General features: G+C 43.6%; 1 protein-coding gene across 1 annotated transcript in view; it reads right to left on the reverse strand.

Moving 5' to 3' along the window:
• The window catches only part of LOC128688293 (discoidin domain-containing receptor 2), a 243,482-nt gene that overhangs the window by 167,795 nt on the left and 60,445 nt on the right, over positions 1-15,242 (reverse strand). The window contains exon 3 of the mRNA XM_070085909.1: positions 11,072-11,205. Coding sequence (XP_069942010.1) covers positions 11,072-11,205 — 134 coding nt within the window. The remainder of the gene's footprint in view (positions 1-11,071; positions 11,206-15,242) is intronic.

A 15,242-nucleotide genomic window follows, 5' to 3' on the forward strand; every position in this document is an offset into this window, starting at 1 on the left:
AGCCTGCCTGTGCAGCTCTGCAGATCATCACTCCTCCTAGCCTGCCTGTGCAGCTCTGCGGATCATCACTCCTCCTAGCCTGCCTGTGCAGCTCTGCAGATCATCACTCCTCCTAGCCTGCCTGTGCAGCTCTGCAGATCATCACTCCTCCTAGCCTGCCTGTGTAGCTCTGCAGATCATCACTCCTCCTAGCCTGCCTGTGCAGCTCTGCAGATCATCACTCCTCCTAGCCTGCCTGTGTAGCTCTGCAGATCATCACTCCTCCTAGCCTGCCTGTGTAGCTCTGCAGATCATCACTCCTCCTAGCCTGCCTGTGCAGCTCTGCAGATCATCACTCCTCCTAGCCTGCCTGTGCAGCTCTGCAGATCATCACTCCTCCTAGCCTGCCTGTGTAGCTCTGCAGATCATCACTCCTCCTAGCCTGCCTGTGTAGCTCTGCAGATCATCACTCCTCCTAGCCTGCCTGTGCAGCTCTGCAGATCATCACTCCTCCTAGCCTGCCTGTGTAGCTCTGCAGATCATCACTCCTCCTAGCCTGCCTGTGCAGCTCTGCAGATCATCACTCCTCCTAGCCTGCCTGTGTAGCTCTGCAGATCATCACTCCTAGCCTGCCTGTGTAGCTCTGCAGATCATCACTCCTCCTAGCCTGCCTGTGCAGCTCTGCAGATCATCACTCCTCCTAGCCTGCCTGTGCAGCTCTGCAGATCATCACTCCTCCTAGCCTGCCTGTGTAGCTCTGCAGATCATCACTCCTGCTAGCCTGCCTGTGCAGCTCTGCAGATCATCACTCCTCCTAGCCTGCCTGTGTAGCTCTGCAGATCATCACTCCTCCTAGCCTGCCTGTGTAGCTCTGCAGATCATCACTCCTCCTAGCCTGCCTGTGCAGCTCTGCAGATCATCACTCCTCCTAGCCTGCCTGTGCAGCTCTGCAGATCATCACTCCTCCTAGCCTGCCTGTGTAGCTCTGCAGATCATCACTCCTGCTAGCCTGCCTGTGCAGCTCTGCAGATCATCACTCCTCCTAGCCTGCCTGTGTAGCTCTGCAGATCATCACTCCTCCTAGCCTGCCTGTGTAGCTCTGCAGATCATCACTCCTCCTAGCCTGCCTGTGCAGCTCTGCAGATCATCACTCCTCCTAGCCTGCCTGTGCAGCTCTGCAGATCATCACTCCTAGCCTGCCTGTGCAGCTCTGCAGATCATCACTCCTCCTAGCCTGCCTGTGCAGCTCTGCAGATCATCACTCCTCCTAGCCTGCCTGTGCAGCTCTGCAGATCATCACTCCTCCTAGCCTGCCTGTGCAGCTCTGCGGATCATCACTCCTCCTAGCCTGCCTGTGCAGCTCTGCAGATCATCACTCCTCCTAGCCTGCCTGTGTAGCTCTGCAGATCATCACTCCTCCTAGCCTGCCTGTGCAGCTCTGCAGATCATCACTCCTCCTAGCCTGCCTGTGCAGCTCTGCAGATCATCACTCCTCCTAGCCTGCCTGTGTAGCTCTGCAGATCTTTACCTTTATCGCTAGTATTTCCCCGTCATAAGCTTCTGTTCATCTGCAAACATAAATATGAAGAATTTTGACTATCTACGAAGGTCATTTTCATTCTTTTAATGGATGCTGTGTGGCCCTGGTGGTTTAGCGCTTAGTTTTGATTATAATCTTTTAATGGACGAGATCGAACATCAACCATCTCTTGCGATGACTCACTCAGAAAGGCTTAGCGTTACACATGAAGATAAAAATAATAATCCTGAAAGACCTACGTTAGACGCTCCTCTTATCGCACATTTATTGGGGACGTCTCTTTCTCTCTCTGCTTGACTTTCCACTCGACGTGTGTTGAAGCAGCGGCTGTATTTGCCTTGCCATACTTCTTGGGGTTGGGATGTATATCTTGGTGACTTTCTCTTATACTCTTGACCTTCCACCCTCAGTGGTGCTGACCACTGTTGTACTGGTAGTTTAGCTGTCTCAGTGGTGCTGACCACTGTTGTACTGGGAGTCTGTCTCAGTGGTGCTGGCCACTATTGTACTGGGAGTCTAGCTGTCTCAGTGGTGCTGACCACTATTGTACTGGGAGTCTAGCTGTCTCAGTGGTGCTGGCCACTATTGTACTGGGAGTCTAGCTGTCTCAGTGGTGCTGACCACTATTGTACTGGGAGTCTAGCTGTCTCAGTGGTGCTGACCACTGTTGTACTGGGAGTCTAGCTGTCTTAGCAGTACTGGGAGTCTAGCTGTCTTAGCAGTACTGGGAGTCTAGCTGTCTTAGCAGTACTGGGAGTCTAGCTGTCTTAGCAGTACTGGGAGTCTAGCTGTCTTAGCAGTACTGGGAGTCTAGCTGTCTTAGCAGTACTGGGAGTCTAGCTGTCTTAGCAGTACTGGGAGTCTAGCTGTCTTAGCAGTACTGGGAGTCTAGCTGTCTTAGCAGAACTGGGAGTCTAGCTGTCTTAGCAGAACTGGGAGTCTAGCTGTCTTAGCAGAACTGGGAGTCTAGCTGTCTTAGCAGAACTGGGAGTCTAGCTGTCTTATCAGTACTGGGAGTCTAGCTGTCTTATCAGTACTGGGAGTCTAGCTGTCTTAGCAGTACTGGGAGTCTAGCTGTCTTAGCAGTACTGGGAGTCTGGCTGTCTTAGCAGTACTGGGAGTCTAGCTGTCTTAGCAGTACTGGGAGTCTAGCTGTCTTAGCAGTACTGGGAGTCTAGCTGTCTTAGCAGTACTGGGAGTCTAGCTGTCTTAGCAGTACTGGGAGTCTAGCTGTCTTAGCAGTACTGGGAGTCTAGCTGTCTTAGCAGTACTGGGAGTCTAGCTGTCTTAGCAGTACTGGGAGTCTAGCTGTCTTAGCAGTACTGGGAGTCTAGCTGTCTTAGCAGTACTGGGAGTCTAGCTGTCTTAGCAGTACTGGGAGTCTAGCTGTCTTAGCAGTACTGGGAGTCTAGCTGTCTTAGCAGTACTGGGAGTCTAGCTGTCTTAGCAGTACTGGGAGTCTAGCTGTCTTAGCAGTACTGGGAGTCTAGCTGTCTCAGTGATGCTGACCACTGTAGTGCTGGGAGTCTAGCTGTGCCTCAGTAGTGCTGGAAGTCTAGCTGTGCCTCAGTAGTGCTGACATCTGTCAGTATTTGTCTATTCACCGGATACCAACTTCCGTATTTCCCTACATTAGTTTTTCCGTGTTTCGTCCTGTGTTTGTCGTACCCACTTCCTGGCATTACAATTTCACATCAGTGAACATGACATACATTAAGGCCTTGTGTGTATGTGTGTGTGTGTGTGTGTGTGTGTGTGTGTGTGTGTGTGTGTGTGTGTGTGTGTGTGTGTGTGTGTGTGTGTTCTCCTACATATAGTTATTTCTAGCCAAATTCACCAATGGTAAGAGTTGAAGCCGATCAGAAAAGGCATTCTTCAGTAATTGATCTTCTAATAATTCCAAATTTTCGACTATTTCAGTAAAATTTCAAATTTGTACCTATTCAGGCTAACCTTACAGGTCATCATTATTATCATAGTTTGAATCGTCAGTAATATCATAGTCAAGAAGAAGAATTCTTAAGTTACTGACTAGAAAATGAAAATTAGTATTTAATAACAGTGGTCCAAGTGGACTTGTGTACTCCCATGGAATTCACATCATTGGTAAAAAAAATTCTTTTCACCTTTCTTGAACTTTGGAAGCCACGCCACTGAGGATTTTGGAAGTTATCTGAGTCATTCCAGGATGCTGAGAATGGGTTCAACAACTTTAATTATGGTACACGTGAACATGCCAATTGTTCCAAGATTTTGGTCCTCGTTATCGTACACGGGGGCTGGAAAATTTGAAGTCGATTGGTTGGAGCGTTTGGGAGGTATAAACAAAATGAAATCGAAAAGCTGGAGAAAGAAGAAAAAGAAATATGAATCCAGACAGCTTACTTAAGAAACTTTTTATTAGGTAAAATAAGATTGTGATAATATTTGAAAAATAATACACAAAAAGAGAGTTAAATCATATTAATGACAGAGAGTGTGAGTGTGCTAGGAGAGTGTGAGTGTGCTAGGAGAGTGTGAGTGTGCTAGGAGAGTGTGAGTGTGCTAGGAGAGTGTGAGTGTGCTAGGAGAGTGTGAGTGTGCTAGGAGAGTGTGAGTGTGCTAGGAGAGTGTGAGTGGGCTAGGAGAGTGTGAGTGTGCTAGGAGAGTGTGAGTGTGCTAGGAGAGTGTGAGTGTGCTAGGAGAGTGTGAGTGTGCTAGGAGAGTGTGAGTGTGCTAGGAGAGTGTGAGTGTGCTAGGAGAGTGTGAGTGGGCTAGGAGAGTGTGTGTGGGCTAGGAGAGTGCGTGTGGGCTAGGAGAGTGCGTGTGGGCTAGGAGAGTGCGTGTGGGCTAGGAGAGTGCGTGTGGGCTAGGAGAGTGCGTGTGTGCTAGGAGAGTGTGAGTGTGCTAGGAGAGTGTGTGTGGGCTAGAAGAGTGTGTGTGTGCTAGGAGAGTGCGTGTGGGCTAGGAGAGTGCGTGTGGGCTAGGAGAGTGCGTGTGGGCTAGGAGAGTGCGTGTGGGCTAGGAGAGTGTGTGTGTGCTAGGAGAGTGCGTGTGGGCTAGGAGAGTGCGTGTGGGCTAGGAGAGTGCGTGTGGGGGCTAGGAGAGGGTGTGTGGGGGCTAGGAGAGTGTGTGTGGGCTAAGAGAGTGTGTGTGGGCTAGGAGAGTGTGTGGAGGCTAGGAGAGTGTGTGGGGGCTAGGAGAATGTGTGGGGGCTAGGAGAGTGTGTGTGGGCTAGGAGAGTGTGTGGGGGCTAGGAGAGTGTGTGGGGGCTAGGAGAGTGTGTGGGGGCTAGGAGAGTGTGTGGGGGCTAGGAGAGTGTGTGGGGGCTAGGAGAATGTGTGGGGGCTAGGAGAATGTGTGGGTGCTAGGAGAGTGTGTGGGGGCTAGGAGAGTGTGTGGGGGCTAGGAGTGTGTGTGGGGCTAGGAGAGTGTAAGGACGGCGAGGAGAGTGTGAGGAAGGCGAGGAGAGTGTGTGTGGGGAGCGAGGAGAGTGTGAGGAGGGCGAGGAGTGTATGTGGGGAGCGAGGAGTGTGTGTGTGGGGAGCGAGGAGAGTGTGAGCAGGGCGAGGAGAGTGTGAGGAGGGCGAGAAGTGTATGTGGGGAGCGAGAAGTGTGTGTGTGAGGAGGGAGGAGAGTGTGAGGAGGGCTAGGAGAGTGTGTGGGGGCTAGGAGAGTGTGTGGGGGCTAGGAGTGGGGGCTAGGAGAGTGTGTGGGGACTAGGAGAGAGTGTGGGGGCTCGAAGAGTGTGTGGGGGCTAGGAGAGTTTGTGGTGGCTAGGAGAGTGTGTGGGGGCTAGGAGAGTGTGAGGAGGGCGAGGAGAGTGTAAGGAGGGCGAGGAGAGTGTGAGGAAGGCGAGGAGAGCGTGTATGTGGAGCGAGGAGAGTGTGTGTGGGGAGCGAGGAGTGTGTGTGTGGGGAGCGAGGAGAGTGTGTGTGGGGAGCGAGGAGAGTGTGTGTGGGGAGCGAGGAGAGTGTGTGTGGGGAGCGAGGAGAGTGTGTGTGTGGAGCGATGAGAGTGTGTGTGGGGAGCGAGGAGAGTGTGTGTGGGGAGCGAGGAGAGTGTGTGTGGGGAGCGAGGAGAGTGTGAGGAAGGCGAGGAGAGTGTGAGGAAGGCGAGGAGAGGATAAGGAGGGGGCGAGGAGAGTGTGAGGAGGGCGAGGAGAGGGTAAGGAGGGGGCGAGGAGAGTGTGAGGAGAGTGTGAGGAGAGTAACGGATGATTTGTGGCAGGAAAAGAAAATTCCGAGTTAAAATCTTTTTCTTTATTCATCAGTGAAGAGTTAAGAATGAGAGTGATGAGGAACCTGGAATCAAAATAATGAAGGAAGCGTTGTTGATATGATCTCAGGGTGTGATGGGGTGGGGGTGATGGGGCAATAAGAGGGTGATGGGGCGCAAATGAGGTGAGGGAGAAGATTTTTAAAGCTCGCTCTAGATGGTAAACGAGAGGGAGTAATTCCCTCTTTCTCTCTTTCCCCTCTCATTTTTTCCAGGTTTGAGGGGAGGTCGGGCTGGGTTTTTCCCCTCTCTCAAAAAAGGGAAATGAAGAGGATTCTCTCTGTCTTGTGTATCTGTGTGTATTTCTACACCGTATATTTATGTATACTCATGCGTACACATACTCAAGTACTCATGTATATAGTTTATCAATATGTTAGTGCCATGGTTTTTATATAATGAAATTTAAATGTCGTCAATATGCCTCCTTGTCTTACTGGCATATTAATTAGGTGATTAGCTTAATTACTCTGGATACACCTGGTGGGCGGCAGCGCTGGCACAGTCTTCCACGACCTCCTCCTGATATAGATGACTTAATTTAACTTGCTCTTATAGCCTTAAGCCCGGTGATTATTCTCTCATCTTAATCCATTCATTATTTCTCTCTTCTTTCTCTCCCTATCTCTTAGCCAACTAGCCTTTCTAATGCTCCTCTTATGTCTTCACATCCCTCATCCTCCCTATCCCTATTTTCTGACTCGTGGGAACAGATGTCTAAATAAAATTTACATTAGTCGTTCGAGCTTAGTTAAGGTAGGTCTTATTTATTCGTAACTATTTTAAAGAGGAGCTTAAATTAAATTTGATCTTAACTAATTTTTGTTGAATTAGACACATGTGCAACTCTTGGGTATCTTAACAACATGTCAGTTCTCTGAACCATTCATCTACAATCCTGTCAGACACCGCAACTTCTTTGGATCTTAATACTTGGGAATTCTTCACTTGCCTAGCCCTTGGGCACGACCTACTTCCACATTGGACAAATGTGACACCACCTACGACTGCTGCCCCTCACCTGTCTACGGTTTATAAGCTGCTTCTCCGCTCATATGCCGTATTCTATTCAAGATTGATGGACTGACCACATCGACTCAAGGCTGAGGGACTGATTACCTCATTCTCCTCCTATTCTTCAAGTTTCTCCTTTGTATGGACTGATGAAGCCACTGTGTGGCGAAACGTTTCCTCAATAAAGATACCCAAGAGTTGCACATGTGTCTAATTTATCAACATGTCGGTTCTCTGAACCATTCATCTATAACTAATTTTTGGTTACATAAAACATGACTCGAGATTCTTCCAATCATCCGCAACTTAAGTTCCATTCTGCCTTTGTTTAATCTGAATTCAATGGTACGATTTTATCCATAATTTGCCGCGATCTTTTCCTGTGGGCGATTTGGTCGCGGTCCAGCAAGAACTAAGATAATACGCTGGAGGAAAAAATCACAGGACGTTTGCCTAAGTGACTTGAAATACTGGAACTCACCGCTGACAGAAGACCTCAAAGTATATACTGAAAGTATATGTATCAGTGGTATACACCAACAAGCGAGTCAGGCACGAACCCAGTATGCCCGGAATATGATGACCTGGGAGGGGGGTAAAGGTGGTTTTGTGTGCGAGGAGCTTGGACTTCCAGTAAGCATGCGTGAGCGTATTTGATAGTGAATGGAGACAAATGGTTTTTAATACGTGACGTGCTGTTGGAGTGTGAGCAAAGTAACATTTATGAAGGGGTTCAGGGAAACCGGCAGGCCGGACTTGAGTCCTGGAGATGGGAAGTACAGTGCCGGCACTCTGAAGGAGGGGTGTTAATGTTGCAGGTTTATAACTGTAGTGTAAGCACCCCTCTGGCAAGACACTGATGGAGTGAATGATGAAAGTTTTTCTTTTTCGGGTCACCCTGCCTTGGTGGGAAACGGCCGATGTGTTAATAAAAATAAAACAAAGAAAGCAGACCAAGTTTTAAAATGAATGAATAACTTTCGGTGTATTTTTGAATGTGTTTATTATGCACGGTGATTTTCACTATGAGGATGTACGCAATACTGTTTCTCTCAGACAGCAGCCTCTGTCGTGCCATAACAGTTAAAATACAGATTTTGCAGGTTGAGGAGCATTCGTACTCCAAAAGATCATATTGAAGAGATCTGTATTTCGTAGACTTAATCCAACATCCTCGTTCCAAAAAGAGATGGTACTAACCACGTGTACACAGACTTAAGTTCACTACTTTCACTGTGTACGAATGGTATATAATACCGACACTAAATCTGATGAATATCCACTACTTGTACTCGTGTACTACATCTAGTCATCTTGTAGATGTTTCGCCATCCAGTGGTTTTATCAATATGAACACTAGAAATATATACAACAGATAGTGAAAGGTGAGATAATTAGTCAGCCAAAGAGCAGGTGATGAACACTGTAGTCTAGCATCTGATGCACAGGCAGGAAGATTGTTGCTTATATACTGGAGTCAGATGAAGTGCAGCAGACGAAGGCAGACGGGATTCCCCAGTGGAAGTTTACCTGGAGTTTACCTGGAGAGAGTTTCGGGGGTCAACGCCCCCGCGTTGGTTATGACCAGGAGTTAAGAGAAATGTCTAAGAGAAAAAATACCCAGATGTTGCATATGTCTAATTCATCTTGACTGTATAAAATATTGTTGATACACAACTACTACCAGTACAAGACATCAGTGTGGCTGGGTATACAAAATTTGTGTCGAAGCTGGATTCATTAAAGGGATATTCATTATATATATAATGTAGTGCCGAAAAGGTAAAATTGGTCAATTAGCAAAAACTCGTTTAAAATTAAGTCCTTTCTGAAATTATTAAATATGTATATATATATATATATATATATATATATATATATATATATATATATATATATATATATATATATATATATATATATATATATATATATATATATATATATATATATATATATATATATATATATATATATATATATATATATATATATGTCGTGCCGAATATGTAAATTTTTTTCTTATACGTTTAAAGATATATTTTTTTCATTAATGTTAATATAAAAAATTTTAATTTTGCACCAAAAGAATCTTAAAAATCTTACCTAACCTTGTTATAACAAGAGTAATTTATTTTAGCCTAACCTAACTAAATATATTTTAGATTTGTTTACAATAATTTAATACTAAACAAACACAGTGAAATATATTTTTTTCGTTAGGTTCAGAATGATTTTGGCGAAATTATTGCATACACAAATTTTCACTTGTCCTATATGGCAAGATGAGCGTTGCTATTTAAGCCAAGATCGAAAGTTCTGCCTATTCGGCACGATATATATATATATATATATATATATATATATATATATATATATATATATATATATATTCCAGGAAGTTGTTGTGGTTAGAACATAAGTTAGTCATCAGTTAAAATGATTCCTTCCCGGATCTATATAGGTTATGGAAAACATTCTCTCTCTCTCTCTCACACACACACACACACACACACACACACACACACACACACACACAGTTGTCAGGAAGTGGAATAGTCTGAGTAGTGATGTCGTGGAGCCAGGATCAATACATAGCTTTAAGCAGAGGTATGATAAAGCTCATAGAGCGGAAAGAGTGGCTGAGTAGCGGCCAGTGAAGAGGCGGGGCCAGGAGCTGTGACTCGACCCCTGTAACTACAACTAGGTGGGTACATACCATGAACTATGACTCGACCCCTGCAACCACAACTAGGCGAGTACACACACATGCACAACAAATAACACAATCCATGTATTCTTTATCAAGGCATCTAATTCACAATACAGTTCAATATCTATCACCAGTCTGTCAGTACTGTGTATAATTATACCATTACTTGCCTGATATAACAGCCAGCTGGCCCACTCTGAGCCAGCTGCTTATCTCTAGTTACTCTTCAAGGAAAATTAACAAACTCAATAAATAACACTTTACTATTCTCCTATACTCTATAAATAATAATCAGATGTTCCTAACAGGTTTACGTCTGACTTGCCACCATCTTGTTCTGGATTAGTGAGACAGTTGAATACAGGATTTTAATTGTGTATAACAACAGGTAACTTATAAACCAGGGATTTCCCAACTACAATTATACAAATACCAAAAAAGGCACAGTACCGTGAGTGTGACTTTGTAAATGGCCCAAGTCGGACCGAAACGTCGTCGTAAAATCCTCTCTTCTACGTGTGGGTTATTTGTGTACAATTATACACACAACTATCTCTTCTAGTTTTGTATGTGACATATGATACAATACGTGTTGTGTCACATGTAACACGTGTGACATAGCCTACTCAAGGGTCTCTAACTCAAGGCACACTAGCCCTAGCAGGGATGAAGCTGGCTTGCCTGTCTGCTTGATGTGATTGTATCACCATGTTGAGCGTTTCTGTAACATGTCAGGTAACTCAATGGTCAAGCTGAGGCCATCACAGTGTTAGATGTATGTGGTTCTTACCCCAGGCTTTCCAGCACCTCAATGTTTGTAAAGATGAAGGAAGGGGATAAAGGAGGTTTTGTGTGCCAGGGGCTTAGACATACAGCAGGCATGTGTGAGCGTGTTAGATAGGAGTGTATAATGTTTTTCGGGACTTGACGAGCTGCTGGAGTGTGAGCAGGGTAATATTTTGTGAAGGAATTCAGGGATATAGTTAGGCAGACATGAGTTCTGGAGGTGGGAAGCACAGTGCCTGCACTCTTAAGGAGTGGCTTGGGATATTATCTACTTAGAGACATCTAAACTGTCGTATCTGGGCGCCTCTGGTAAGACAGCGATAATGTGAATGATGGTGAGTGTTTCGTTTTTAGGTCACCCTGCCTCGATGGGAGACGGCCAGCGTGATTTTTACACACACACACACACACACACACACACACACATATATATATATATATATATTTATATATATATATATATATATATATATATATATATATATATATATATATATATATATATATATATATATATATAATATATTTCTGATTACCACACTGAGTCAGCTGCTACTCTCTAGTTATATCTGGTCTTGTCCCGTTAAGAGAGCAAATGAAATAATTGTTAATAAATATCGTATTTTTATTTTTTCATGTCAAAATTTTTTCCCCCCCCCCCCCCCCCAATTTTTTTTTTTTGATTTATGGGAGATGCATCTATTATGGAAGTATTATATTCCAGTCTACTTTTATGAAGTGCTTCCCTCCCAGCACTATGCCTTTCTCTGTGCAGTACTCACCACAAAGTCGTCCTCGAGACTGGAGAAGAGGTGGAGGGTGAGACTGGAGAAGTTCCTCATGGTGTCGAATGTAAAGGTGAGCTGGAGAGGCTCTCCTTGAAGCTGCTCCGACGACCAGCCCACCCACTCCCACCCTGCCATGGGAGAAAAAGAGAGAGGCTCATTACTGTGTTCACTCCACCCACTACCATCCTGCCCTAGATTTAAAATAATTCATATTTAACTTGGGGTCTCTCAGCCTCACTCTGCGGAGCAAACTTTTATTGGTTCTTGTAAGAACTTGTATCACGCAGTTTCATGGTAAGGCTCTACACAGAACGAAACGTTGTTCCAAGAAATGCTTATACCACAACGTGTCTTTCCTTGACTAGTGTGGGCAGGAGGACACTTGGATCCAATCTCACTAACCTCAAGCACATTATAATCCCATTAATTACTGGAGTTCGGTACCTAAGCAGACAGGGGTAAATATTATCGTCAGTGGTTTAATCAGTTTGTAAACACAAATCAACGCCTCAGCTAACTCACACACGACTGCCTCAGCTAACTCACACACGACTGCCACAGCTAACTCACACACGACTGTCTCAGTTAACACACACACGACTGTCTCAGTTAACACACACACGACTGCCTCAGCTAACACACACACGACTGTCTCAGCTAACACACGACTGCCTCAGCTAACTCACACACGACTGCCTCAGCTAACTCACACACGACTGCCTCAGCTAAAACACAAATTAATGCATGAGCTACCACACATATGAACACAAATCATTACCTTACGTAGCATGTGTAAATTGGCTTCCTTCTATTCTAAACGTTGTGAAAATACTGAGAACACAAACAGGAGGGAAAAGAGGTCTCGACGGTAGCTTAGTCAGGTGCAGAGGTGGTCAACCATTTGGCTATTGACGTTTATCCCGAATACAGTAAGCGGAAAGGTTTTTAAATTCGGGGAAGGATCGGAGGTAGGTGGGGAAGGGGACGACCTGAGGCAGAGTACAGACAGACTGGGGAAGAGGAAAGAATTTAAACATAGATGACTCGATAGAACCTAGGAGTAAACATCAAAACCGAATATTGTCGCCACTGTGAAAAACTCATCTGTATTAGTTCACCAGCCTTCAAGAGGCGGCGAATCTCTGATTGCTCTTCAGGAATATAATATATATATATATATATATATATATATATATATATATATATATTATATATATGTAAATATGTATATATATATATATATATATATATATATATATATATATATATATATATATATATATATATATATATATATATATATATATATATATATATATATATATATATATATATGTATATATGTATATATATATATATATGTATATATGTATATATATATATATGTATATATGTATATATATATATATATATATATATATATATATATATATATATATATATATGTATATATATATATATATATATGTATATATATATATATATATATATGTATATATATATATATATATATATATGTATATATATATATATATATATATGTATATATATATATATATATGTATATATATATATGTATATATATATATATGTATATATATATATATATATGTATATATATATATATATGTATATATATATATGTATATATATGTATATATATTTATTTTTTTTATTTTATTATCACACCGGCCGATTCCCACCAAGGCAGGGTGGCCCGAAAAAGAAAAACTTTCACCATCATTCACTCCATCACTGTCTTGCCAGAAGGGTGCTTTACACTACAGTTTTTAAACTGCAACATTAACACCCCTCCTTCAGAGTGCAGGCACTGTACTTCCCATCTCCAGGACTCAAGTCCGGCCTGCCGGTTTCCCTGAATCCCTTCATAAATGTTACTTTGCTCACACTCCAACAGCACGTCAAGTATTAAAAACCATTTGTCTCCATTCACTCCTATCAAACACGCTCACGCATGCCTGCTGGAAGTCCAAGCCCCTCGCACACAAAACCTCCTTTACCCCCTCCCTCCAACCCTTCCTAGGCCGACCCCTACCCCGCCTTCCTTCCACTACAGACTGATACACTCTTGAAGTCATTCTGTTTCGCTCCATTCTCTCTACATGTCCGAACCACCTCAACAACCCTTCCTCAGCCCTCTGGACAACAGTTTTGGTAATCCCGCACCTCCTCCTAACTTCCAAACTACGAATTCTCTGCATTATATTCACACCACACATTGCCCTCAGACATGACATCTCCACTGCCTCCAGCCTTCTCCTCGCTGCAACATTCATCACCCACGCTTCACACCCATATAAGAGCGTTGGTAAAACTATACTCTCATACATTCCCCTCTTTGCCTCCAAGGACAAAGTTCTTTGTCTCCACAGACTCCTAAGTGCACCACTCACTCTTTTTCCCTCATCAATTCTATGATTCACCTCATCTTTCATAGACCCATCTGCTGACACGTCCACTCCCAAATATCTGAATACGTTCACCTCCTCCATACTCTCTCCCTCCAATCTGATATTCAATCTTTCATCACCTAATCTTTTTGTTATCCTCATAACCTTACTCTTTCCTGTATTCACCTTTAATTTTCTTCTTTTGCACACCCTACCAAATTCATCCACCAATCTCTGCAACTTCTCTTCAGAATCTCCCAAGAGCACAGTGTCATCAGCAAAGAGCAGCTGTGACAACTCCCACTTTGTGTGTGATTCTTTATCTTTTAACTCCACGCCTCTTGCCAAGACCCTCGCATTTACTTCTCTTACAACCCCATCTATAAATATATTAAACAACCACGGTGACATCACACATCCTTGTCTAAGGCCTACTTTTACTGGGAAAAAATTTCCCTCTTTCCTACATACTCTAACTTGAGCCTCACTATCCTCGTAAAAACTCTTCACTGCTTTCAGTAACCTACCTCCTACACCATACACTTGCAACATCTGCCACATTGCCCCCCTATCCACCCTGTCATACGCCTTTTCCAAATCCATAAATGCCACAAAGACCTCTTTAGCCTTATCTAAATACTGTTCACTTATATGTTTCACTGTAAACACCTGGTCCACACACCCCCTACCTTTCCTAAAGCCTCCTTGTTCATCTGCTATCCTATTCTCCGTCTTACTCTTAATTCTTTCAATTATAACTCTACCATACACTTTACCAGGTACACTCAACAGACTTATCCCCCTATAATTTTTGCACTCTCTTTTATCCCCTTTGCCTTTATACAAAGGAACTATGCATGCTCTCTGCCAATCCCTAGGTACCTTACCTTCTTCCATACATTTATTAAATAATTGCACCAACCACTCCAAAACTATATCCCCACCTGCTTTTAACATTTCTATCTTTATCCCATCAATCCCGGCTGCCTTACCCCCTTTCATTTTACCTACTGCCTCACGAACTTCCCCCACACTCACAACTGGCTCTTCCTCACTCCTACAAGATGTTATTCCTCCTTGCCCTATACACGAAATCACAGCTTCCCTATCTTCATCAACATTTAACAATTCCTCAAAATATTCCTTCCATCTTCCCAATACCTCTAACTCTCCATTTAATAACTCTCCTCTCCTATTTTTAACTGACAAATCCATTTGTTCTCTAGGCTTTCTTAACTTGTTAATCTCACTCCAAAACTTTTTCTTATTTTCAACAAAATTTGTTGATAACATCTCACCCACTCTCTCATTTGCTCTCTTTTTACATTGCTTCACCACTCTCTTAACTTCTCTCTTTTTCTCCATATACTCTTCCCTCCTTGCATCACTTCTACTTTGTAAAAACTTCTCATATGCTAACTTTTTCTCCCTTACTACTCTCTTTACATCATCATTCCACCAATCGCTCCTCTTCCCTCCTGCACCCACTTTCCTGTAACCACAAACTTCTGCTGAACACTCTAACACTACATTTTTAAACCTACCCCATACCTCTTCGACCCCATTGCCTATGCTCTCATTAGCCCATCTATCCTCCAATAGCTGTTTATATCTTACCCTAACTGCCTCCTCTTTTAGTTTATAAACCTTCACCTCTCTCTTCCCTGATGCTTCTATTCTCCTTGTATCCCATCTACCTTTTACTCTCAGTGTAGCTACAACTAGAAAGTGATCTGATATATCTGTGGCCCCTC

The sequence above is a fragment of the Cherax quadricarinatus genome, chromosome 1 (assembly GCF_038502225.1).
Source record: "Cherax quadricarinatus isolate ZL_2023a chromosome 1, ASM3850222v1, whole genome shotgun sequence".
Classification (NCBI taxonomy): Eukaryota; Metazoa; Arthropoda; class Malacostraca; order Decapoda; family Parastacidae; genus Cherax; species Cherax quadricarinatus.